General features: G+C 35.8%; 2 protein-coding genes across 2 annotated transcripts; both read left to right on the top strand.

Moving 5' to 3' along the window:
- The first annotated feature begins 225 nt into the window (after window positions 1-225).
- LOC145038883 (uncharacterized) lies at window positions 226-704 on the top strand. Its single transcript, XM_078987102.1, has 3 exons — window positions 226-315; window positions 415-532; window positions 598-704. Exons 1-3 carry the CDS (start codon window positions 226-228, stop codon window positions 702-704), a joined length of 315 nt encoding a protein of 104 aa, XP_078843228.1.
- Window positions 705-4,567: 3,863 nt separating this feature from the next.
- LOC145044278 (bidirectional sugar transporter N3-like) lies at window positions 4,568-6,904 on the top strand. The gene is made up of 6 exons (XM_078993156.1): window positions 4,568-4,712; window positions 4,830-4,866; window positions 4,957-5,170; window positions 5,260-5,418; window positions 5,534-5,653; window positions 5,969-6,904. The coding sequence occupies exons 1-6, from the start codon at window positions 4,661-4,663 to the stop codon at window positions 6,275-6,277; spliced, it is 891 nt and encodes a 296-aa protein (XP_078849282.1). The 5' UTR covers window positions 4,568-4,660; the 3' UTR covers window positions 6,278-6,904.
- Window positions 6,905-23,722: the final 16,818 nt, after the last annotated feature.

Consider the following 23,722-nt stretch of genomic DNA (forward strand, 5'->3'; position numbering starts at 1 on the left):
TCTAGTTTGTACATACTTTTCACTATTTTGTTCTGAGTTCAGATTGTGCACATAACTTGCTTGATGAATTGTCACTCAATCAAAATCTTGGCTAGTTCATTCGTATCTAGAACAAAGCATTCCAGTAGAACTCACACACACACATCTGAGAACTGTATCCTGTGTATTTTTTCAGAGAATTAGCTACAAAGGGTTGTAGATTTGGAATTTTACCCGACTTATGGGATGTTGTTGAAGTATGAGTTCCTAAATTTGCATCTTCCTACCAAGTTTTTCTACCCCACATGTCCATATGTTAGAGAAATAAAGAAGAAGGTAATAAAATTATCAATTTATCATACACAATCATGTAATATTGTAACACGTTGTTTTTCCTTTTCCTTGTAGTTAAATGCATCTTTTTTCTTCCCACAGGTCAAGATCAAAAGAAAGCAATGTTTGATTAAAAAGGAGATTGAACCCATCATCACCCAAGATGACATGAAGAATGCACCGAAAACATATCAATGTATTTATATGCTTCACAATTTGAGTAAATTGATGCACTTTTCTTTTTTTAACTTTAATTTATGGTGTTATTTGTCTCTTGCATCCCAGATTGTGGTCACAACAAGGCTGCATACATCCAATTTCAAACAAGGTCAACTGATGAACCCATGACAATAAACTTCATATGTGAGAAATGTGGTAAAATGCTGGCGTGAGGACTAACATTCAGACCAAGGGAAACCAACATTTTTTTGCCTCAAATATTGAACCAAAGTGTTTCTATTATACTTTTGTTACTAATGAAATAAAGGTATGACTTTTTTTCATCTGTTTTACATTTTTGCTTATAATTAACTACCTATAGCTAACTCATGTATCTTTGAATAACAAACCAAAGGAAACCTCCATTCAGCTAGGAAGAAACCTTATTTATAGTTAAGTTAAAAAGATCATCTTCACGAGAGCCCTAGTAGTTTATTAGATTATCAGAAGAGATGGTAAAATGTATGGTTGACGCATACCTATCAGAAGAGATGGTAAAATGTATGGTTGATGCCAACTTGATTCGAAAACAATGCTCAAGAGGTGTTATTTCTTTTTTTTCTTCTTCTTCCACAACTTCAATGACAATATCAAACTCGTCTTAATTTGTTTTTTTAATTGTTCTTAATAACTTTTCTATTCAGGTTCTATCAAGTTGTAGTTGTGAGAGCTTACTACAATTTGTAACGCCCGGTTTCCCATGTACATTAATTAATATTATAATTTGAATTGTGTTGAGGTGACTCGACGAGTTGGTGCTTAGAATCGTCGTGTCAGGTCGCGAATGGGTGACGTGGAAAATGATTAGACTCGACGAGTCATGGGAATGCACTCGCCGAGTCAGAGTTGGCGAAAGAAACCCTAATTTCTAGGGTTTGGGACCTATTTAAGGACCCTTATAAGCACCATTTGCGGCTACCAGACCCTTGAGAGAAACCCTAAGAGTGCTTGAGCGTTTGTGAGAGGAAAGAAGCCATTATTTGATCTTTGTGGGTTGGTTTTGCAAGAAGAAGGTGGTTCCAGCTTAGAGGAGGCCAAGAAGGTTGCATATCTATGGATCTCAAGCAAAGAGCATCATCCTTGAGGTAGCATATCGATCCTTTTTCTATTTTGTTGAAGAATCCATAGATCTAGGGTTTTGTATACCCTTTATTGGAATGATTGTTGGATTTATGGTCCTTTATCATGTTTAGACTTCGAATATGGACCCATAATGGTCCAGAGAGCTTTATCCATCTTGCTTTATGATGAGTTATGGAAAAAATGGACTTACGATGTTGTATTTGGGGCAAATGCTTCAAGTAGAGTTATTTGGACGATGCATGAGTATCAAGTTTGAACCTTTATGTGTTTATTGAGCTTGGGAAGTTCAAATCTATGGATTAGAGGAACATATCTGACCTCAGAAGGCCATTTGAGTTCGAGCATGGAATAAACTCGTCGAGTCGATGAGTAGACTCGACGAGTCGGACCGGGTTGTCCCGTGACTCACACAGTTGGTGACTCGCTGAGTTGGGGGAGTGACTCAGTGAGTCAGAGAGGGGATTTAGGAGACTTCCGTTCACATCTGAACTCGCAGAATCAGTGCCTGACTCAACGAGTTAGGTCAAAGGAGTGACCATTGACCAACGTTGACCAGAGTTGACTTGTGTTGACTTAAGGGCATTAGTCAAATTAAGTCAGGAAGGTATTAATTAGAGATGTATTTATGCTATAGGAGGAAGCTAGGTCGGAGAATTGAGCGCGAGTGATTATCCAACATCTTCGAGGTGAGTCATCTCACTATGTCGTACCCGATGGGGTGAATATGTGTGACTAGAAGGTCTTATGTGTATGATAAAAATGTGATGCATGTTGTATATGTAATATGATATGATATGAATATGATGATATGGACTGGAAGGTCAACAAAGTATGGACCGGACGGTCAACAGAGTTATGGGATGGAAATCCCCTGAGACACTTGGATCGGAAGATCCCATAGAGCTATGGCTTGGAAAGGCATATGTGTTGTGCGTGGTATTTTGGGGAACTCAGTAAGCATTATTGCTTACCGTTTTTGGGTTATGTGTTTCAGGTACCAGTGATGATCGCGGGAAGGCGTCGGCATGATCAGTACACACTTATGGTGGAGATGTTTTGAGATTTTGGGGTTTTTGATTTGTACTTATGTTATGTAAAAACAATTGATACACGTTTTTGAGAATTGTTATTTGGGGAATTTTTATTAAATTAAAATGAAAATTTGTTTTGAAATTTCATGGTATTACACAATTGCAAATTTCTTGGATTTCAGGTAATTCTCACATAATATCAAAAAGTTTATATAGAAAATTGATGATGAATACAAAGATTTACATGTGAATCACTTGTGATTCACATGTGAATCATTTGTGATTTACATGTGAATCACATGTAATTCATATTAATTATTTATTTTTTCTAACCACATAATTTATTTTAATTGCTTCTATATTGAGCTTCATGAATCACTTGTAATTTACATGTGAATCAGTTGTGACATATGTGAATCATTTGTGATTTGCATGTGAATCACATATAAATCATCTTAACTATTTCTTTTTTCTAACCATATAGTTTATTTTAATTTGTTTCATTTTACCAATATATCACAAGTGAATCACATATGAATTACATGTGATTAACATGTAATTCACAAGTAAATCACACGTGATTCATATATGAATTACATGTGATTCATATGTAATTCTCATGTACATCACAAGTGAATCACATATGAGTTACATGTGATACATATGTAATTTACATATAAATCACATGTAATTCCCATATGAATTACATGTAATTCACAAGCGAATAACATGTGATTCACAAGCGAATAACATGTGATTCACCTTTAATTCGCATGTAAACCACATATAACTCACAAGTAAATTTCATATGAATTACGTTTATATACAAACATGTATTTTTGTGAGTTTTCTTACATTAGTCATTTTTTTTCTTGTAGATTTAGAAGAATTTGTGGAAAAGATTGAAGAGATGAAAAATGATAAATTAAATAAAATATGGAACACCAAGACATGAAAACGCTTTGAAATTTTGTAGTATTATTTGTTTTTTTATATTATATTTTGTATCGAATAATATACTTGTAATATTATGTTTATAGATTATTAAATAAAAATGGATTTTTTTATATGATTACTTACGAATATCATAGTATAAGAAAGATGCATATATGTACTTGAAAAATATACATATATGCACCTGAAACGTTGATTTTTTTTTTTATTAAAAAAATTAGAGTTTTTTTTTTTTTTTAATATTCTAGTTTTTTTTTTTTTTTTAAATATATTGATTTTTAAAAATTTAATTTTTTTCAAAAAAATATAGTTTTATAAAAAAAAATTGCAACTTTTTTGAAAAAATGCAGTTTTGTTTTAAATACAATTTTTTTTGAAAAAATTACAGTTTTTTATTAAAAAAAATGCACTTTTTTTAAAATGCAGTTTTAAAAATAATTAATTAAGGCCATCAAAATAATCGTGGGTTATTATAAATTGATATGTACATGTATATGTACATATACGTTTTGCACAATTGCACATTTAGATTTTAATTCTTTGTGAACAAAATTTTCCGAGGCTAATTAAGTTTTTATGGTACTTTGCGTGTACCTTTGTTTTAAGAGACGTAACAGGTATGTATTAATCTACAGCAGGTTAAATTGTTAGGAGGTGAGGTGGGGTAATTATTTAACTTGACTCAATTCAAACAAAACATAAGTAGACAACGTTGTTGGGGGATGATTAACTACTTGTTTATAAAAAGAAGGAAATTTAGAAGGCGTTGCACGCAAGAGTAAAAAAAAGACTACTCTAAATAGCAATTAAATTAAAGTTGTTTTTGTTTGTTTGTTTGTTGAGTGTATGAATTTACGATCCCACTTGTACTGTACGTACCGGGTTCAGTGGTTCTCAACAAAGTATATCAGTGCTTCGCATATAAATACTTCCATAACATAAGACATCTTTCCTCGGGTTCTCATTAATTAATTATTAGAGTGGACGTGATCCGGGCAGGAGTCGTCAAACAACATTCGATTCGACTGACTCTAACCTTAATTAGACCTTGTACGTACGTAATGGAGCTTTTGAATGTTCACCACCCTCTTGTTTTTATTTTTGGCCTTTTAGGTAACGTCCGATTATCATATCGATCTTTTGTACAAATTCACTTACTTTACTTTTATCTACTTTCTCCAAGTTTATCTTATTATTAATTATACTATTATTGCGTGTAACATGTTACAGGTAACATTATTTCCACCGGGGTCTACTTTGCTCCGATGTAAGTCCACAATATTAATGGATTGTACCAAATTAATTGTAAGTATATGCATGCATGTGTGTTTACTAATTATGGATTTATTTTGATCAGGCCAACAATTATTGAAATATGCAAGAGAAAATCGACAATGGGGTTCCAGTCACTGCCATACGTTGTCTCCCTCTTTAGCGCATTGCTATGGTTGTACTACGCCTTCATCAAAGGAGGCGGCACGTTCCTTCTAATCTCCATTAACACTCTCGGTACCTTTATTGAATCCGTTTACATCATCATTTTCCTCGTATATGCTACACCAGACACCAAGGTACTTCAACTTGACGTTTCTATATGTCGACATATATACATAGAAACCTTACGCGTGTCTAATTACACCATGGTTGTTGCTCTATGTAGAAGCAAACGTTTAAGGGTCTGGCTGCTACCATGGTGTTATGCCTTGTGATTTCTTTGGTCACACTCTTGTCGTTCCATGGATCAACAAGGGTCCTAGTTGTTGGATGGATTTGTGTTGGGATATCCATATGTGTTTTTGCAGCACCTCTCACTATCGTGGTGAGTCACTCATATAACTCATAACTCATAATTAAGTAGCTTGTAAAATTGAGATGCCTCCCGAAAGAGGAAAAAAAACTAACCCCTCATATAATTTTGGTGTGAATTTGAACAGTTTCAAGTTGTGAGAACAAAAAGTGTTGAATTCATGCCATTGTCCCTATCGTGTTTCCTGACACTAAGTGCGATGATGTGGTTCGCTTATGGGGTGTCCCTCAAGGATATATGCGTTACGGTAAGTAAGAACTCTTTGCGTATTTAATTAAAATGCCTGCAAACCTCTTTTAATTCCACTTATAAATAAAACGTGCTCCAAAATTCTAAACCTTAATTTACTTCTTGTAAAATATTACTAGAAGTTATGTATAGTTAATTTATTAAAACAGTAAGGTCTGGAAGTATTTAGTTTTCCTATACAATTAATGAAGCTACTTTTTGTATTAGTAGTGGATGTGATTTAAACATAAGAATTATAATGAGGACATGTATATCTTTGGGATGCATGGTTAAAAGGAAAATAATGAATTATGTTTGGTTATATAATTTGTAGGTGCCAAACATATTGGGATTCCTATTGGGAGTAGTTCAAATGGGACTGTATGCATATTACCGAAACGCAAGCAAGGAGACAAGCATCGCACCGGAGAAGAAGCCCAAAGAACACATCATAAACATAAACTTATCCATGTTATCAAACTCAGAGGTGCATCCAGTGGATTCAGGGCGAAGTAGTGAAGCAGACGAAAAGGATCAGAAAAAAAGACCCGATGATGATCAGAAGGAAGAGGAAGCATGTGGAATTGAAGTGGTGAAGTTGGATACGGGTGTAATTGTGGTATGTGCCAGCCTAATTAATTAATTAACCAATCCGATTTAGAATTAGTAGTTGTGGATCGAGATGTCCGGTTTGTTTATTTATTGTTGCTGAGACTAGTGGTGTCGTGTAGGGTAGGATTGTTTTAAGTTTAGGTATATTTTGATCAGACAACAACACACACTATCTCTCTCTATCTATCTCTCTTTCTCTCTCCGTAACAGAAATCCATCCGAAAAAAGCTAAAACAAACTCCATTTGCATTTGCTTTTTCTGATGCAAATTCGACATATACCGATACCTACATAACAACACTGCATGCCAATTATAGCAACTCTACTCCTTAGATATACACATATAAAATAAGATATTTTCAATTCATTCAACACCAAAGTTCCAAACTTGCCATCGAACGTATTATTTGTGTATTTTACACCGAATCATCCAAAAATAACAAAACTATCCCTTACTTCAATATGTTTTGTGGGAGAGAGTGAGTGACAAGGATGGCGACACATGGGGCTAGGAGCTGGGGGCCGAATGGGGATGATATTGGCTAAGGGTAGGTGGGTGAAGGGTTAACTTGTATTTGTTTATCTCTTTAACTTATATTAATGATGAGTTCCGCTTTCTAAGTGATTGTATCCTTTAGTTTATTTGTTTGAATGGAAAAAAGTGTTATTTGGTATAATCATGCTTTCTCGTTAAACAAACAAGGTAAACATATATACACATGTTGGGTTAATTAGCCTATTTAATTAGTTAATATGGTGTCCGAACGAGATGTTTCTAACAAGGAAGTTATGACTTGAATCTCATATATATATATATATATATATATATATATATATATATATATATATATATATATATATATATATATATATATATATATATATATATATATTAATTCGCTTTTCAAAAAAAAAAAAAAAACATTCCTGTATACATCATACAAGGCTAACACAAAGAGAGTGAACCATGACCCAAGAGACCCAAAGACACTAAATACAACATATAAATACATACAAACAATATAAAATCAAATATATACTAACATCCTCCTCGACCATAACGGGAGGAGTAGCCGATATGTTATGCGTATTGAGACGACGAGGGAACATGTAGAACCTGAATATGACCAAGAGCTACTTTGTCCAGGACAAAATGAAAGTCGATCTCAATATGTTTGATGTGTTGGTGTTGTTCTGGATTCATAGATAGGTACATAACACTATTATTGTCACAATAGATAGTTGTCGCTTTCGATGGAGTAAAGTGCAGCTCACGAAGAAGATTATGTAAACAAGATGTCTCACCAACAACATTGACTATGCTTCAGCACTATGCATCTTTACTAAAACAAGAAATGGTGTCTTGTTGTTTGGACAACCAATGGATGATGTTGTTGCCAAGAGATATGCACCAGCTAGATGTGGAACTTTGTGTGGAGAGAAATCCCCCAACCTACATCAGAGTATGCAATGAGATCCTTGGAAGGATATACATGCAACTATATGCCATAATCAACTGTGCCACACAAATCACATAAGATGTGCTTATGTGTATATCGACATATTTGTTGAACAACAAATGTAGTATCATGACCAGTAAATGTTAGGTGTTGAAGGATATATGTTAGAGTACCATATAAAGTAGGATCGATGACTAGAAGACCTGCCAAATGAAGAATGACTTAGTATTAGAAAGTGTTAGAAACAAATTACAAGCTGTCATGTTGGCTCGATCTAGAGTATCAAGGGTCCCGAAATCAGTCAAAAGAGATTTGTGATGAGAGAGGAGATGAATTATTATAAGAGAGCTATAAAAAAAAGTGATAAGGATAATATCATCAACATTGAACATAACATAAGCCATAGACTACCCATCACATAAGATGAATAGTGAAGATTCGTAAAAACCGTGTGACAACTGGCAAACTTGGAGATAAGCCAAGTCAAAAGATTTATTATGTATAAGTGAAAGCCACATTGTAACTTTGTACATTAAATCTGTTGGATTTGGTGTCTAAGCTTATAACTATAATTGGGATGTGCTTGACCCAATTGTAGCATGGTCCTTTTTGGTTGTCTTCACCAGTGCAATTTGATAGGATGAACTTTTGAGAATAAGGTTATTTATTATTTATTAATATATTACAAGTATAATATATTAATATGAAATCATATTATTTAATTAGTATTGATCAAGAATTAATTTGGAATTAATTTTGTGATCAAAATAGACTACTTAAATATGTGGGGATTGATCGTGTAAATGAATGATTCTTATAGTATGGACTAATGATCCATGGTTATTTAGGATGGGCTAAACCAATGAGATAGTTCATGGATGGTCCATAGAGGTTTGACCCATGGAGCCTAAGTAATATGAAAGGTCATTAAGGTTTACAAGGTGTAACCCTAACATTTGCTACACTATAAAAGCACACCCCTAGAACCAAAATTGGTTACACCATCATTCTAAGAAGTTTGATATTGATTTTTTGTTAAGTAACTTATTCTCTCAATCCTCCTCTTGGATATTGGTGTTTATGAACCATTAGAGGCATCACACTTGAGGGGCTCAAGCTTTCAAAGGTCAAGAACTACAAGTCCTTCTAAGAGGTAAGTCATCTAACTAGTTGTATTGCTTAAATGTCAATTTGTATGCTAGTTAGGATGTATGCTTTGGAAAAATTGAAAATATGCATGTATAATTAGAGAAAACATAGATCCAAAGCATCTAGGGTTGCATGTGCACCATAGGAGTGTTATAGTGCTCAAAACCCAACAGTGGTATCAGAGCCTAGGATGGAAACTCTTGTTGAGCCAATTGATGAATTCGCACCTCTGAGGTGTTCCAGTAGAGTTAGTGTTCCACCTGAGTTATATGGTTTTCATATAACATCTGAATGTGATACATTTATTATTGATAGCACACTGGTAAATCTGGATGAACCTAATAACTACAAGGAAGCCATGGCAGGCCCCAAGTCTGCAAAATGGAAAGAGGCTATGGATAGCGAGACTCAATCTATGTATAACAATCAAGTTTGAAACTTGGTTGACAATGTATCGGGTCGTAAGACAGTCGGGTGCAAATGGATCTTCAAGAAGAAGACCGGTGTGGATGAGAAAGTACACACATATAAGGCGCGACTGGTTGCGAAGGGTTTTACTCAAACTCATGGAGTTGACTATGATGAGACCTTCTCACCAGTAGCGGAGATTAAATCTATAAGGGTTATGCTAGCCATAGCTACATTTCATGACTATGAAATATGGCAAATGGATGTCAAAATCGTTTTCCTTAATCGAAAGTTGGTTGAAGATGTTTACATGAGTCAGCCAGAGGGTTTTTTCAATGCAAAGTACCCTAATAGAGTTTGTAAGCTTGAGAAATCCATTTATGGATTAAAACAAGCATCTCGCAGATGAAATCTTTGTTTTGAGAAGAAAGTCAAAGAGTTTGGATTTTCGAGAAGCGAGGATGAGTCCTGTGTATATGTCAAAGCTAGTGGAAATATAGTGAGCTTTCTGGTATTGTATGTAGATGATATACTGCTCATAAGAAATGATATCCCAACCTTACAGGAGGTTAAGTCCTGGTTTGGGAAGTGTTTCGCTATGAAGGACCTTGGGGGAAGCTGCTTACATCCTAGGGATAAAGATATTGAGAAACATGAGTAAAAGACTAATAGGACTTAGTCAAAGTACCTACTTGGACAAGGTGTTGAAGCGTTTCAACATGGAGAACTCCAAGAAAGGTGACTTATCCATCCAAGGCAATACCAAACTAAGTAAGACTCAGAGTCCGAGTACAGAGGTTGAGATAGGAGAGATGAGTCAAATACCATATGTTTCCGAATTTGGCTCGATCATATATGATATGACTTGTATTCACCCTGATGTGGCCTTTGCTTTAATCATGGTCAACAGATATCAAGGGAATCCTAGTAAAGCTCATTGGACTACGGTTAAGAACATTCTTAAGTACCTGCGGAGGACTAAAGACTGGGTCCTTACCCTTGGTAGGAGTGATGATTTGAGAGTGACAGGGTATAGCGACGCCAACTTTCAAACCGATAGAGATAATTTTCGCTCTCAGTCGGGCTGGGTGTTTACCCTGAATGGAGGAGCAGTAACATGGAAAAGTTCCAAGAAGGAGACTGTACTTGATTCAACATGCGAATCAGGGTACATAGCAGCAAGAGAATCATTGAATGAGGCGATATGGTTGAAAAACTTCATCAGAGACCTTGGAATCATACCATCCATAAAGGAGCATGTGGAGATTTTCTACGATAATGAAGGGGCGGTTACCTTAACCAATGAACCGAGATATCATGGTATATCCAGTAATATCGACAGAAAGTAGCACTTCATAATACATCAAGTAGAAGAAGGACACCTCATGGTAAAGGGGATCTCGTCAGAGGACAACCCAATAGATCCCCTTACAAAGGGACTGACTATGGTTAAATACTTGCAGCATACAAGGGACATTGGGCTAATGGACGATATTAGTTTTAGTAGTTAGATAAATAGAAACTTGTAATAGCTAAATGATAATTGACATTTGATTATTAAGTTAAAGGAGTTTTATTTATAAGTAAAGTTATTGTCTTGTGTCAATTATTTACTATTTTTTCACTTTGCATGTTTTGACTTCCAAAATAATAAGATTATTCAAACCATCCACAACCAATCATACTTTGGAAGAAGGTAATGAGACTATATTCTCATGAGTTGGCTTGTAGATTGTGTAAGGCGTTAGACATAACAAAAGTTTGCTACACCATTCATGATTACTCCTAAAATAACATTTGAGTATTGGATTCAACCCACGCTCACCTGAATTACTCCATGGAATTTATCACAAGTAGTTGTGAGACGATAATATCATAGAATCTTCAAAACAAGATATATGAGTTGTTGACTATGAGTTGGTTGTGAATTGATGGCATGAAAACGCATCAGTAACTTGATGTTATAAAATGTGTCATTGTGCATGATTTGATGATTAGTTAGTACAAGCATATAATGTCAAAGTTTATATGTTCCTTTTATCCTAAGAGGATTAAAAGCGATATCTTGGGCCCCTCGATGATTCTGTTTTTACTATGTGACGGGCCCGATCAGAACTAAATTGATGTGTTCAGTTATGTTCTATGTTAGACAAATTGGAAATCGGGAAACAAATTGCAGGACAATAAGTATGACTATGTTCCATGTATTTTTGTGCATAGATATCTTGAGAACAGAGGAATATATGATCCCTTATCTGAAGGACGCATCACTAACTAGGTCAGAGTTTGACAGCGGCTTTTGAAAGCTACGATTGCTAAATCGGATCCTGAAGTCGCATTGGTAGCTATAGTTATTAGACTTATCTAAGTAAGATACGGTTGGATTTGGTGTCTAATCCCATAACTATAATTGGCATGTACTTGACCCAACTTTAGCATGGTCCTTTTGGGTTACCTTCACCAGTGTAATTTGATATGATGGACTTTTGATAATAAGGTTATTTATAGTTTATTAATATATTACAAGTATAATATATTAATAGAGATGTCATTAGTGTAACATGCAAGGTTGTTAAATCCACCCCCCCCCCCATCCGGCCAGTTGTCACATTAAAAAAAAATTAATGTCATGGTTGAACTGTGTAACATCCATAAAATTCATAAAAATTAAAAACTTTTTCAAGAATTCAAAATCTAATATTTATTACAAAATGTTTTCAAAATAGTTTCATATCAGAGTTTCCCAGAAATCAAAATCATAAAATGCGAGGAGGTGCACGATCAAGCATTTGCCTTCCCGCGATCATCTGAAGTACCTAAAGCAAAATCAAAAACTGTAAGCCCGAAGCTTAGTGAGTTCCCCAAAAATATAAACGTCATAAAGACCATAACCATATCATAACAAACAAACAGCATGCATATAGACTCTTCAATATGACTGGACCGCCCTAACCGGGCCTTCCGTCTATTTGTCCACTCTCAGAACCTTCAACGTGTCTGGTACGCCCTCCCGGGCCTTCAGCATGTCTGGACCGTTCTCCGGGATTTTGCCCTGAGTGGTACGCCCTAATGGGTCTTCAGTCTATCCGGACCACCTTGGGTTTGTTGGCCTAGAGCACAAAGTAGGACCATCTCAACCCACCCGCGATCAAACAATCAATTACATAAATATCATACGCTAACTAGCATGCACAAACAGTCAAACCGATCTAACATATCACTAATCATAGCATCATCCTAAATTCTAGGATACCGACCTAACATGTCACTAATATAACATTATCATATATACTAGGATACTGACCTAATAGGTCACTAAGCATATCATCATGCAATAACCAATATAACAACCTAGAAAGGGCCGACATTAGTGCCTTCGACCTTGTTAGTATAGTGAGGACAACTTACCTCACAAGTGGTGATGAACAGATAAAGTCAAATCCCAACACACAACTCCCAAACTCAACTACCTGTAATCACCATATAACTGATTCCATTAAAATCCTAAATTACCAAAATACCTCTAGAAGTCAAACTTGGTCAAAGTCAACAATCAAGGTCAACAGTCCATGTTGAACCAACTCGTCGAGTTCATCTACTGACTCGTCGAGTTCCTTTAGAACTTGGAAACTGAAAACTTGATTCGACTTGCTGGGTTGCCTAAGTAACTCGTCGAGCTCTTCAGTGTCCAAAAGACCGAGAAAACTCCCCTCAACTCACCGAGTCACCTCACCCACTCTCCGGGTTCACTCATAATCTAGAAGGCAGGCAAACCCCATGCAACTCGTCGAGTTCCTTCATCCCTTTAATCATTCAGACACTTTTAAGCGAAACCAAGGCTCCAAACTGTAGATCTAGCTTCCTAGGGCTTAGATACCATGTAAAGTTGATAAATTTATGTGCATGCAAGACCTTAAAGGGATTAAAACACTAGTACTAAGCTTAACAAGAGTTTTAGGGCATGCAGAAAGGCCAAAGCTTGCTAAATTCGAGAACTTAATGTCCATACGGGCCTATAGGAGTCCATATTTGAACTCCTTACTTTAAAACGTGCTCAATACCAAAAATGCCTCAAGAATAAGCTATAAATGACCCTAAACTCTTGAGTGGCGAGATCTAACAAGAGAATGATCAAGGTAATGACTTTTGACATTCAAATGAATGCCAAAATGAAGTGGATGTTGGATCTACAAGCTCATTATCGTTCCAAGCTTCTCATTCTTCAAGTCACTTCAAGGAATGCACCAAACACACACTCTTTAGCCTCGCACACACTTAAAATAGGAGGTTAGCTCGATTAGGGTTTCTCTCTGGATGTGAAGGTGGTAAGGGAGGCTGGAAGGAGGACTTAAGGTCCTTTAAAAAGGGTGCAAATCGTAAAAATTAGGGTTTTCATGCACAACCTCAACTCGTCGAGTTGGGGTCCTCCAACTCGTCGAGTAGGTCCTAAAGTTTACGTGGCCTGATCAGTTTCTACACGACGAGTTGCGGCAACCAACTCGTTGAGTAGGTCTAAAAAGGTGAATATAAGAGCTTCAAATTAATACCTGCGAGTCGGGATGTTAAGATTCTCCCCCACTTGAGCTAGATATCCTCATCGAAGTCTGCTGCGGTTAACAACCCCGGATAATGCTCCCGCATCTTAGCCTCCGGCTCCCAAGTCCACTCGGATCCCCTCTGATGCTCCCAATATACCTTTACCAGAGGTACCTATTTGTTCCGTTGAACCTTCACTTTCCTTTCCAAAACTGCAACAGACCTCCCTACGTAATTCAGGCGCTCATCGACCTAAATATCATCTAATGACACCAGTGTCTCCTCATCTATATGCACTTCCGCAACAGGGAGATGTGAAAAAGTGTTGTGAATCTGACTGAGCTCCTCCGGGAGATCCAGTCTATATGCCACCTTGCCAACCCTAGCACTAACCCGAAAGGGTCTAATGTATTGAGGACCCAACTTTCCCTCTTCCTGAAGCAGATCACACCCTTCCAGGGTAACACCTTCTGCAATACCATATCGCCGACCTGGAACTCCAACTCGAATCGGCGTCGGTCGACATAACTCTTCTGCTGACTCTAAGCAATCTGCAACCGCTACCTAATCTGCTGAATCTTCTCAATAGTCTGCAGAACTACCTCTAGCCGACCCATCACTCTATGGAAGACTTCACCCCAACAGACTGGGATGTGACATCTCCGCCCACACAACAACTCAAATGGTGGAGCACCAATACTGGTGTTTCAATGATTAATTATTCAAAAACTAAATCAATTTAGTTCTAAATATTCCAAACTTTGTATTTTAATTCTAACTGAAGTCAAAGATCCCAATATAAATTTTCTTGAATTTTCTATTTGTCTAACTATTTATCACCATTTTAATTTCTTGAATGATCATAAAATCATGAACAATACTAAAAAAAATTAATAAAAATCACCAAACTTCGGATTTTAGTTCTATTAGCATTAAAAGGTTTCCAAATAAGTTATTTTAATTCTCTAAATAGATATAAATTCATGAAAATTTTCAATTAGTTAATACAATTCCCCAAACTTTGTGCACCACTTATATAAAACGTATATAATCTAGAAAAAAAAATAATATGTATTTTCAAACAGTTTAACACGATTTTTCATATCATGTGCATTTAATCTATCAAAATACAGATAAAAAGAAAACAATTTCAAGCATTCCCCAAAAAAATTTCTCCATTGTTATTACACATATGAAAGCTAGTAAAAATATTCAAGTTGGTTTCCAAACATTTTAACAATTTTTCTTTATTTTATTCATTTAATTAATCATTAATTCGTGAAAAATTATTGAACAGTAGATAAAATTCACTAAACTTTCTATTTATGATTTAAATGTAATATAAGATATTCTGATGAAGCTGCATAATTTTTGTATAAGTGTAGCTATTTTTCATCAATTTAATCCCTTAAACATTCATTAAATCGGGAAAAATAAAAAATTATCTTGGAAAAACTTGGACAATTTTTCATGGGATCTTTATGATGTCTAGAAGATGCGAAAATTTTGAAGTATGACTTTGGATATTCATAGCTATATTTTAGAATTTATATCTCTTCAACAAAAACAAATTTGAAATCAATAGAAAACAATCATAGAAATGCATGAGACTTCATGAAATGTCTTTAATCAGTGCATAGGTCATATCAAAAATTTACCAGAATTTAGTGACAATAAAAAGTATTTTATGTGAATCATTGCTCTATTTTCTTACAAAAATTACAATACATCGAGAAAAATGATTTATTTTCTGAAAATATCTAGATCATCTTATTTTGATGTTCAGATTCTGGGAAAAATTGTATTTGAACAGAAAAGAAGTTTTAGATATTTATTTATGAATAAATCATTTATAAGCATTCTTAATAATGTACTTTGATAATCAAGCCTTTATGCTTGATGTTCATCACATGCATTATGATTTGAAGACCATGTATGAACTTATTTTCTTCAAAATGATGTTTATAAATGAAAAACTTGAATGCATGTGGTTTTGGATCTTTAAAACTTGTAAAACTCAAGTTGATGGATTTGGTTTAAGTTTTGATCATTGGATTTCACCTTCTAACAACATGCATGTTGTTTTTGGGTGAAATCATACCACCATCATCATCAAATTTGACATGCATGTGAATAATCTCAAAGAAAAGTGTTTATGGAGAAAAAATACAAGAAAACTTGACATTTTTGTAAAAAAAGTGAACAAAATGTATGGAAAATGATTTTACCTTGAAGATCAACTTTAAATGATGAATATTCTTGAGTAAAATGAGGGATATTTGCTGTAAATTTTGTGGGTTTTGAAGCTAATCCATAAAAGTAAAAAGTGGGGGTTTTAGAGAGAAGAAAAGAGAGAAAAGAGAGATTCTATCTCTCTGGATAGCTAATCTCTCTCGTCATCTCTTACGAGTTATACTCCACCAAAATCGTCCACCAAAATACTGAGATGCTTATGAACTCATGAAGAATTGAATGACAAAATCTCTTCCGGTAATTCTGCTTCTAAGTTCCGATTTTCTAGAGTGAAGTGAGAGAGACGTTTTTAGAGACAAAAGTAAAGAGGCGGAGTAAGGGAATGAGTAAAATAATTAGGGTTAGGGAAGATGTGACTTGGGGGGAAGAGATATAAACATGATTTTGAAGAGAGAAAGAGTATTTCCCATCACTCATTTTTTATTTGTATAATTTATAAGGTTTGGGGGTTATGTTTATAAAATATAAAATATTGTATTGGATTTTATGACATTTTGGCTCCTATGCTCATAAATAAGCTAATGTTTATAAATTATTATGACATCTCCATTTTCACAGCCAGAAAAGACCGATTTTGTTTATACTTGTTTGAAAATCAGAGTAATATTTTTCATAAAAGTGTTGCGGAATTTGTTCCCAAAATAAAAATATGATAAAGATTTATCAAAGCATTTTCGTAGAAATGTATTTCATTAAAAAGACTGGGGATGTCATGTTCGATACAGATCAAAAGCATAAATGGTACAATATAAGCCTTACTACATTATTTCATATCTACAGGCCTATATCCGTAATCCATCATCCAAAACATCACATCTATGCTCGAGCGCCACTACCTGTAATACATGAAACTGAGTGGATCAGGATTGGGAGTCTGATGAGTACATAGGGTTTTCAACCCACAATAAATAAGTTTATTAATTTCATCAACCAACAATAACCCGATTACCCATTCCCATTATCCTCACATTACGTGCCTAAAACACCTATCATAATGGACCCAGACTAAGGATCAATCATCGGGATGGACACTAATGCTAAGGGGATTCCTCGGCAATAAATGTCCTTAAGGCAACCATGTAGGGGATGGAGTACACCGGTGAACACATCGTTCACAAACACCTACAGGTTGCGAGCCTGCTAGCGTTCCACTAGACTGTCTAGAAAAGTCCATGGTCGTCATCCATACTCCGCTAGATGATAGAATCAACAACAACAACATCGAGGTCTCTCATCATTATATCACACATCGTCTATTACATCTACCCATGTTTTACCCCAACATTTGTGTAGATATAAAATACATATACAGTTTAAATCATTTAAAACATGTATAAAAATCTTTCATCAGCATAGACAACAAGTATTTAGACAATATGCACACATAGCATGTAGTTTATATTAAATACATCATATATATATATATATATATATATATATATATATATATATATATATATGTGTGTGTAAGATGAAAGTAACTATGCACTAACCTATCAAGGTGGTGATTCCGAACTTAGACAACTCTTCCTTACTCTTGAAACAATTTCCTTCGTTAAAACCTACTATCCTTACCACTAGGGTTTAGTCTATCATTCATCGAGACTAATTAATAGTCTAGCTATTATTACTATTATATAAGCGTTAAACAATACTTATATAACCCATAATAATAGCTCAAGTACTTATTATAAGTTCCTAATAACGTTACTATAATTAAATAAAGCTATATTAAAAATAGCGTAGGCATAGCTCACTTACAACGGGTAGTATAGAAAACCGGATTTCACTTGGAGCAACGTTTCCGAACCGAAAGACCCTTTTTCTCGGGACTTCAGGAGCCTTGGGGCTTCCTTCGAGTGCTAGGGGGTTCCCTAGGGTTTAGGGGGGTTAAAATAGGCTAGAGAGAGAAAGTATTTAGAGAGAGAGAGAGAGAGTGAAGAAAGGTGTGATTTCCTCGGAACATCTCACACCCTTTTATAGGGTCAGACTTCGGTGGTACATTGGGCGTACCGAAATGCTACGTTGGGCGTAGCTTCAGATAATGCTTCCAGCTGTCTTCGCATGTGGACTGATCTCGGAGTGGATAAGAACGGAAGTACGCTGGGCATACTCAGCCTCGGACGCGGGGCATAGGCGAGGCGATGTGTCTTCATCCGATGTGAGGCTTGATCAGCGATGGACGGTCTAGATCGCACCACGTCATCCATATCGCACCAAGTTTCGCATTTTCGAGTTCCATCTTCAAAAATTCTCATCTTCCTCATACGAGCTCCGTTTTCGACATTCTTTATATCCACGCATAGGCGGGCACGTACTCTACAACTTTCGTTTAGACTCCGTCGGCTAATTCTGACTTTATTTTAAATTTTATATTTTTAACAGACCATGACAGGATTGGTCTGTTAAAAATTCATTTAGACTTCATCCGACGTCCATTTTCGCCTATCTTTTTATTGTTACGCTACTATTAATGAGATCTTTGATTCTCATTTAGGTGGTGTCGGCTAAATACTGTTCGTTCTAATATTCAAACTCCGTGCTGTACACTGTTAAGCCGAAACTTTGAAAAATCATAATTTCCTCATACGAAGTCAGCTTTGGGCATTATTTTTATGGACGTTCTCGGTTTAACGTATAATACAACTTTTGTTTAGATCACTAAGGCTAAAAAGTCATCTATCGTAAATTCACTATTTACATCTTCTCGGTGTCGTGCCGGTTCTGTCGCGAAACTGAGACGGGTCATAACTTCTTCATTATAACTCGGATTTCGGTGTTCTTTATATCCCCGGAATCCTTTTTTCGACCACTACAACTTTATGTAAAGATATTGGACTTATCTCACACTTTAATTTTGACACTTATTTTTATTCTCTATTTATTATACATTGATAAATAAGTAACAAGCACATAATTCATGTAATACTCAAGTAATTCATTCTTATTACTTCAATAAGAGTTACAATAGTTGACCTAAACTATTACATCATCTAAAATGCTTAGCCCTGAAACCTGGGTGTTACAATTATTATCCATAATATAATTTAAATCTGATGATATATGTAAATAATTAAAGATGTAATATATATAATATATTATTTTGGGGGAAGTTTAAATTTTATAAAACTTGCATTTATTTTATAAAATTTTGACACTTGTTATAAAGTTTAGGCATTTTGGAATATCACAATGGATGTAGAATATCTTGGATTGTTTTGAACCAAATAAAATTTTGTTAACACCATAATGAATTAAGTTTTATATTTGAAAAAAATCAAATTTCTCAAAATAAATAATGTTACATAGTTTGATTGAAATCGGACTATTGGCATTCTATGTAGTGATTCTGAGATTCAAGCGAAATTGAGGAATCAAGTATACTAGTCCTAGTTTTCAACTTTGACTTAAGTTTTTAAGAGACTTTGACCTAATTTCTACTTCTAGGTCCAGTGCATGATGTGTCTACATGATCCATGCAAAGATTTTCAATTCAAGGAATGACCCGAATATAGATAGTCATTATAGTTAAGTAGTTGTAGAATTCACATACCAATGTGAAATCTAAGTACACTATTCTTCAATTCTACGTGTTTCCAAGTTTCAAGTAGGTTATAACTTAGCTTCTAGTTACAAAGTCTAGTATGTGTCGTGCCTATACGTGCAACTAAGTTTATTCAAATTTAGATTTGTCTTGAATTTTGACGGTTGTCACATTCCTCTTCTTGATCATATCTTTGATGGTAGCAGTAGTGAAGGTAGGAACTCTCAAAATAAGGTAGAAGGTGTGGAGAATCCAGAGTACCCAGTGAAAGTGCATGATTCACACGATGATGATGTGGATAGGCGCACTCCATCTGTTACTACCATCCCTTTTACCATTTCCAGAGATGAGTTGAAGGTGAGAGTGGAGAGCAACCCTTGGTTTGTCTCAAAAGGAATAGGGATTCCATCGCTTCTACAGCTCTAGCAGGTATCTTAACTTGGGGTGAGAGTGGTATCGGTAGAGTTGTGAAGAGATTTCATTCATTAGATTCGGGTGCTTTTCAATCTTTTGCTAATAGTCTTGGTCTAGGTCGACCTTCCTCTTACATTACTCGATTGAGAGAAGAAATCCCTCCTCATAATGCTAGTGTTCCCTATCCCTCTGGTTCTATCTTTGCTCCATCTTGGGAATATAGATAGGGGAAAAGTTTAATGCAGCCTAAGGTTTCCTTGTCATTTTTTGAGAATTTTGCTTCTCCTGGTACTAGTTTAAGTGTGAGTGGAGGTCGTAGGGAACATTCATGTGATATTTTCAATACTAAACTTGTGGAGAACATGGTTCTAGTTCAAGAGATCATGTCATGGCTTCATAAAAACTAGATACTTCATTTGGAAAATCATGGTTTACGATATGATTGTAAGAGGGTGTATGAGCTTATAAATCCATAGGCGACTTTATCTAGTAGCGTTTCTCACAATGTGTAGAATTTTGTGATCAACATGTGAGTCTTGTGGAGAAGGTTACTAAATTGAATAAGGTTTCCCCCAGTATTGGTATGGTCCCTCAAGTTGAGGTAGACAAGATAAAGAATGATTTATTTGTGTTGCAGAATGAAAAGGTTGTCCTTGAGAGCAAGTTGGCTAGTTACCGGTATGTTGAAGAGGAAGTTATGATGTTGAAGGTTATGGTGGCATATCTTGAGTTAGAGAAAGTTGGGTTTTGGATAAATTTGTAATGTTGGAGCATGGCGTTCAAAATTTGAAAGGTGATTTGAATGAATTTTCTCTGAGAAACACATGTTTGCAAGTTGGTGTGGTTGGGTTAAAGAACTATGTGAATAAGGCCGAGGAGGATTTGTCGTGGGATTTATAGAGTGGGATTACCAAGTTAGTAGATAAGCTTATTATTGATTCCTCTTTTTATGACACTAACCGAGATCTTTAAACTATTTTCATCGGTTATGGTAAAAGGAAAGGTTATGAGATGATGAATGCTAAACATAACTTATGATTATCTACAACCGATACATCACTTTATGATCCTACTCATTTCCAAAAATGGAATAAGCACTTTCTGCTTTATTTTGTGGTGATTATTTCTCCAAGATCGACTTTCTTTTAACTAATGTAGGATAATTGCGAAGTCTGGTGGGTTCCCATGGCGATGGTAGGGAGCCTACAAGTGGTGGAGGTGGTTCTGAGGCTTGAACATTGGATCTTTAAAGGATGTATGGCACTTTGCTATGTTATGTATGTATGGTTGAACTTATTTTGTGGATGTCATTTGGTCATGAACTCTTCTTTTGTTTTGTGTTTTATCAGGATATCGTGTTTTGTACGAAATGTTGGTAGTATTTCCATGATTCTCTTATAATGTTGGTTTGCCTCATGATGTATGATCCATCCTTTTAGTTCGCTTAGATGGGCTTCGAATGGAATGATTTTGTGGGCTATGCTTGTTGCTTGACTTTGTGGGTGAAGTGTAGGTTTGTGGTGGGGATCAAAAACCACAATTACAGGATAATTTTAAATAGCCTCTAGAAAAAAAGGTTGTTCCAAACTCCTCGAGATCATGATCATATTATCTTCTTCTCCAAGTCAACAATGATCCAAGAAGGCCACAAATCACTAAGGGTGTAACACCTGGATCTTGAGGTGCCCTTTTTATACTTTTTAATTGTGGCATCTTTGGGTTGCCACGGCGTGGTAGAGGCACCACGACATGGCAATGATGGATTTTTCACATGCTTCATTAAATTCGCCACATCGTGGCAACATATGGCCACGGTGTGGAAGCTGGCATATGGAAATCCATAACTTTCCATGTATTTAAAGGAAAGTAGGAGGCGAGGGTTGCTCGTCTTCAACCTCCATTACTCTCAAAATCGAAAAAAAAACCCTAACCCTAATCCTCCTTGGTGCTCTTGTGTAGATTTTAGAAAACTTGTGGTGGTTTTGAAGAGCTAGCATCTTGCAACAAGCAATCCTTTCCTCTATTTGTGTACATCTTCCTGACTCTTTGTAAGTCCTCAAACTTCAACATTTTTGTGTTCTTCATCGTAGATCTTGGTTTTGGAGCATTTGGTCCTTTTGGAGGGGTTTGCATGGTTAGAAGAGATAAAGGTTGCAACTTTATGGTTCCTCTGTGTCCCTTGAATATCATAGCATATAGATCTAGATTTTGTGGTAAGATGGGAGCCATGCATGGATTTTGGGTCACATTTCCCCCTTTTGACATAGTTTGAAGAAGGACATGCGTAGGTCATGCATGTCTATAAATTTTGGATTTTTATGGAGCATTAGGGGTCCTAAAAGCATTCTGCAGAAGGTGGACTAAGGACCTTCTAGATTAAGTGCTTAATGGTTGAGTCTTTGCCACTTTTTAGCCTTATGAAACCTAGGGTTTGAGATTTTGTCCTTTTGGTTGGTCTTAATGGATAAAGTTGGAAACTTTATCCTTCTAAACCACACTTTAGACAAGATATGAGCTTTGGAGCTCTTGGAGTCGAAGGAAACAACTTGACCCATTAAGCTGTTTTGAACCCAGTGCCCACGATGTTGCATTAAGTCACCACGCCGTGGTGACTGGGGTTGGATCAATTGTTCTGTCCTGATCTGATGTCACGACATGGCCATTTGTTGAAGCTACTTTGACCTTTGACCGTTGAACTTGAGGGTTGACTTTTGACTTGCCGGCTTTGGTCAAATGTCTAGTTTTATAAAGGTGGACTAAGCGTCTTCCTTGCGTGTATATCTAGGTGGCGTTTAGCATCATTTTGGGATTTTGTGAGCTTGTTGATTTAGAGTTGCGTTTTGAGGTGAGCCTCTTCACTATATTCATGGGTCGAAGGCACCAATATCGGCCCACTGGATGATTCTTATATGATGCTAGTTATCTAAGTGATCCTTGCATGTTTTGTATGTTAGGCAGGGCCCATTATGTGAGTTAGGACGAGGCATGTTATACTCATTGGGTAGGGCCTGTTGTTTGTATGATATGTGATATTTTTAAGAACTCACTAAACTTTGTGCTTACAGTTTATGTTTGAAATGTTTTTCAGGTACTTTAGGTTCGAATGGGAAGGGTCCGACGTGATTGCACAACATTCACCTGCGTTTTGTGATTTTAGGATTGTATTTTGATAACTATTTCTACATTGTTGTAATTTGATGGTTTTGAAATAAATTATTGATGATTTTGGTTGACTTAAAAATAAAAATTTTACTTAGTATTTTTGAGACTGTTACAAAGGGAATGAGAGCTAGAGTTTCGCTGAGATATAAGAGTGTTGGAAGCTGGTAATGAACCCTAGAAATGGATTAGATTGGTTTAAATATGAAGTAAACCCTAAAAGAATTATGGGTTTGGGCTAGAACGATTGTCATGTCGTGGAAATCCTTGACCATGCTGCAGCAGCCAGAACAATCTAATCATTGCGACATCGTGGGCATCTTTGCACCACGTCGTGGCATGGGGTTTCATTTGGGCTTTGTATTCCTGCTTTCATTCGAACCAACCTAACACTAACAGCACCTTCGGGCTTGATTTTCCATTACCATTAGACTTGGTAAAAGCTACGAATTGTGACGAACAAACTTAAACCACATAAAATTCCCCTGATAAATAATAAATAAGTTGACAATAATCCCTATATCTTTAATTGCCACAGAAACAACCACGCAAT

The sequence above is a fragment of the Lactuca saligna genome, chromosome 4 (genome assembly GCF_052625555.1).
Source record: "Lactuca saligna cultivar CGN05327 chromosome 4, ASM5262555v1, whole genome shotgun sequence".
In the NCBI taxonomy this organism is placed as follows: Eukaryota; Viridiplantae; Streptophyta; class Magnoliopsida; order Asterales; family Asteraceae; genus Lactuca; species Lactuca saligna.

Bases quoted from the DNA above. Each gene is read 5' to 3' on its own strand.
- LOC145038883 (XM_078987102.1), top strand. From the start codon at position 226: ATGTTGTTGAAGTATGAGTTCCTAAATTTGCATCTTCCTACCAAGTTT. The intron at 316-414 runs GTAATAAAATTA...TTCTTCCCACAG, and splicing joins TTAGAGAAATAAAGAAGAAG to GTCAAGATCAAAAGAAAGCA. The intron at 533-597 runs GTAAATTGATGC...CTTGCATCCCAG, and splicing joins TTATATGCTTCACAATTTGA to ATTGTGGTCACAACAAGGCT.
- LOC145044278 (XM_078993156.1), top strand. From the start codon at position 4,661: ATGGAGCTTTTGAATGTTCACCACCCTCTTGTTTTTATTTTTGGCCTT. The intron at 4,713-4,829 runs GTAACGTCCGAT...AACATGTTACAG, and splicing joins TTTTATTTTTGGCCTTTTAG to GTAACATTATTTCCACCGGG. The intron at 5,171-5,259 runs GTACTTCAACTT...TGCTCTATGTAG, and splicing joins ATGCTACACCAGACACCAAG to AAGCAAACGTTTAAGGGTCT.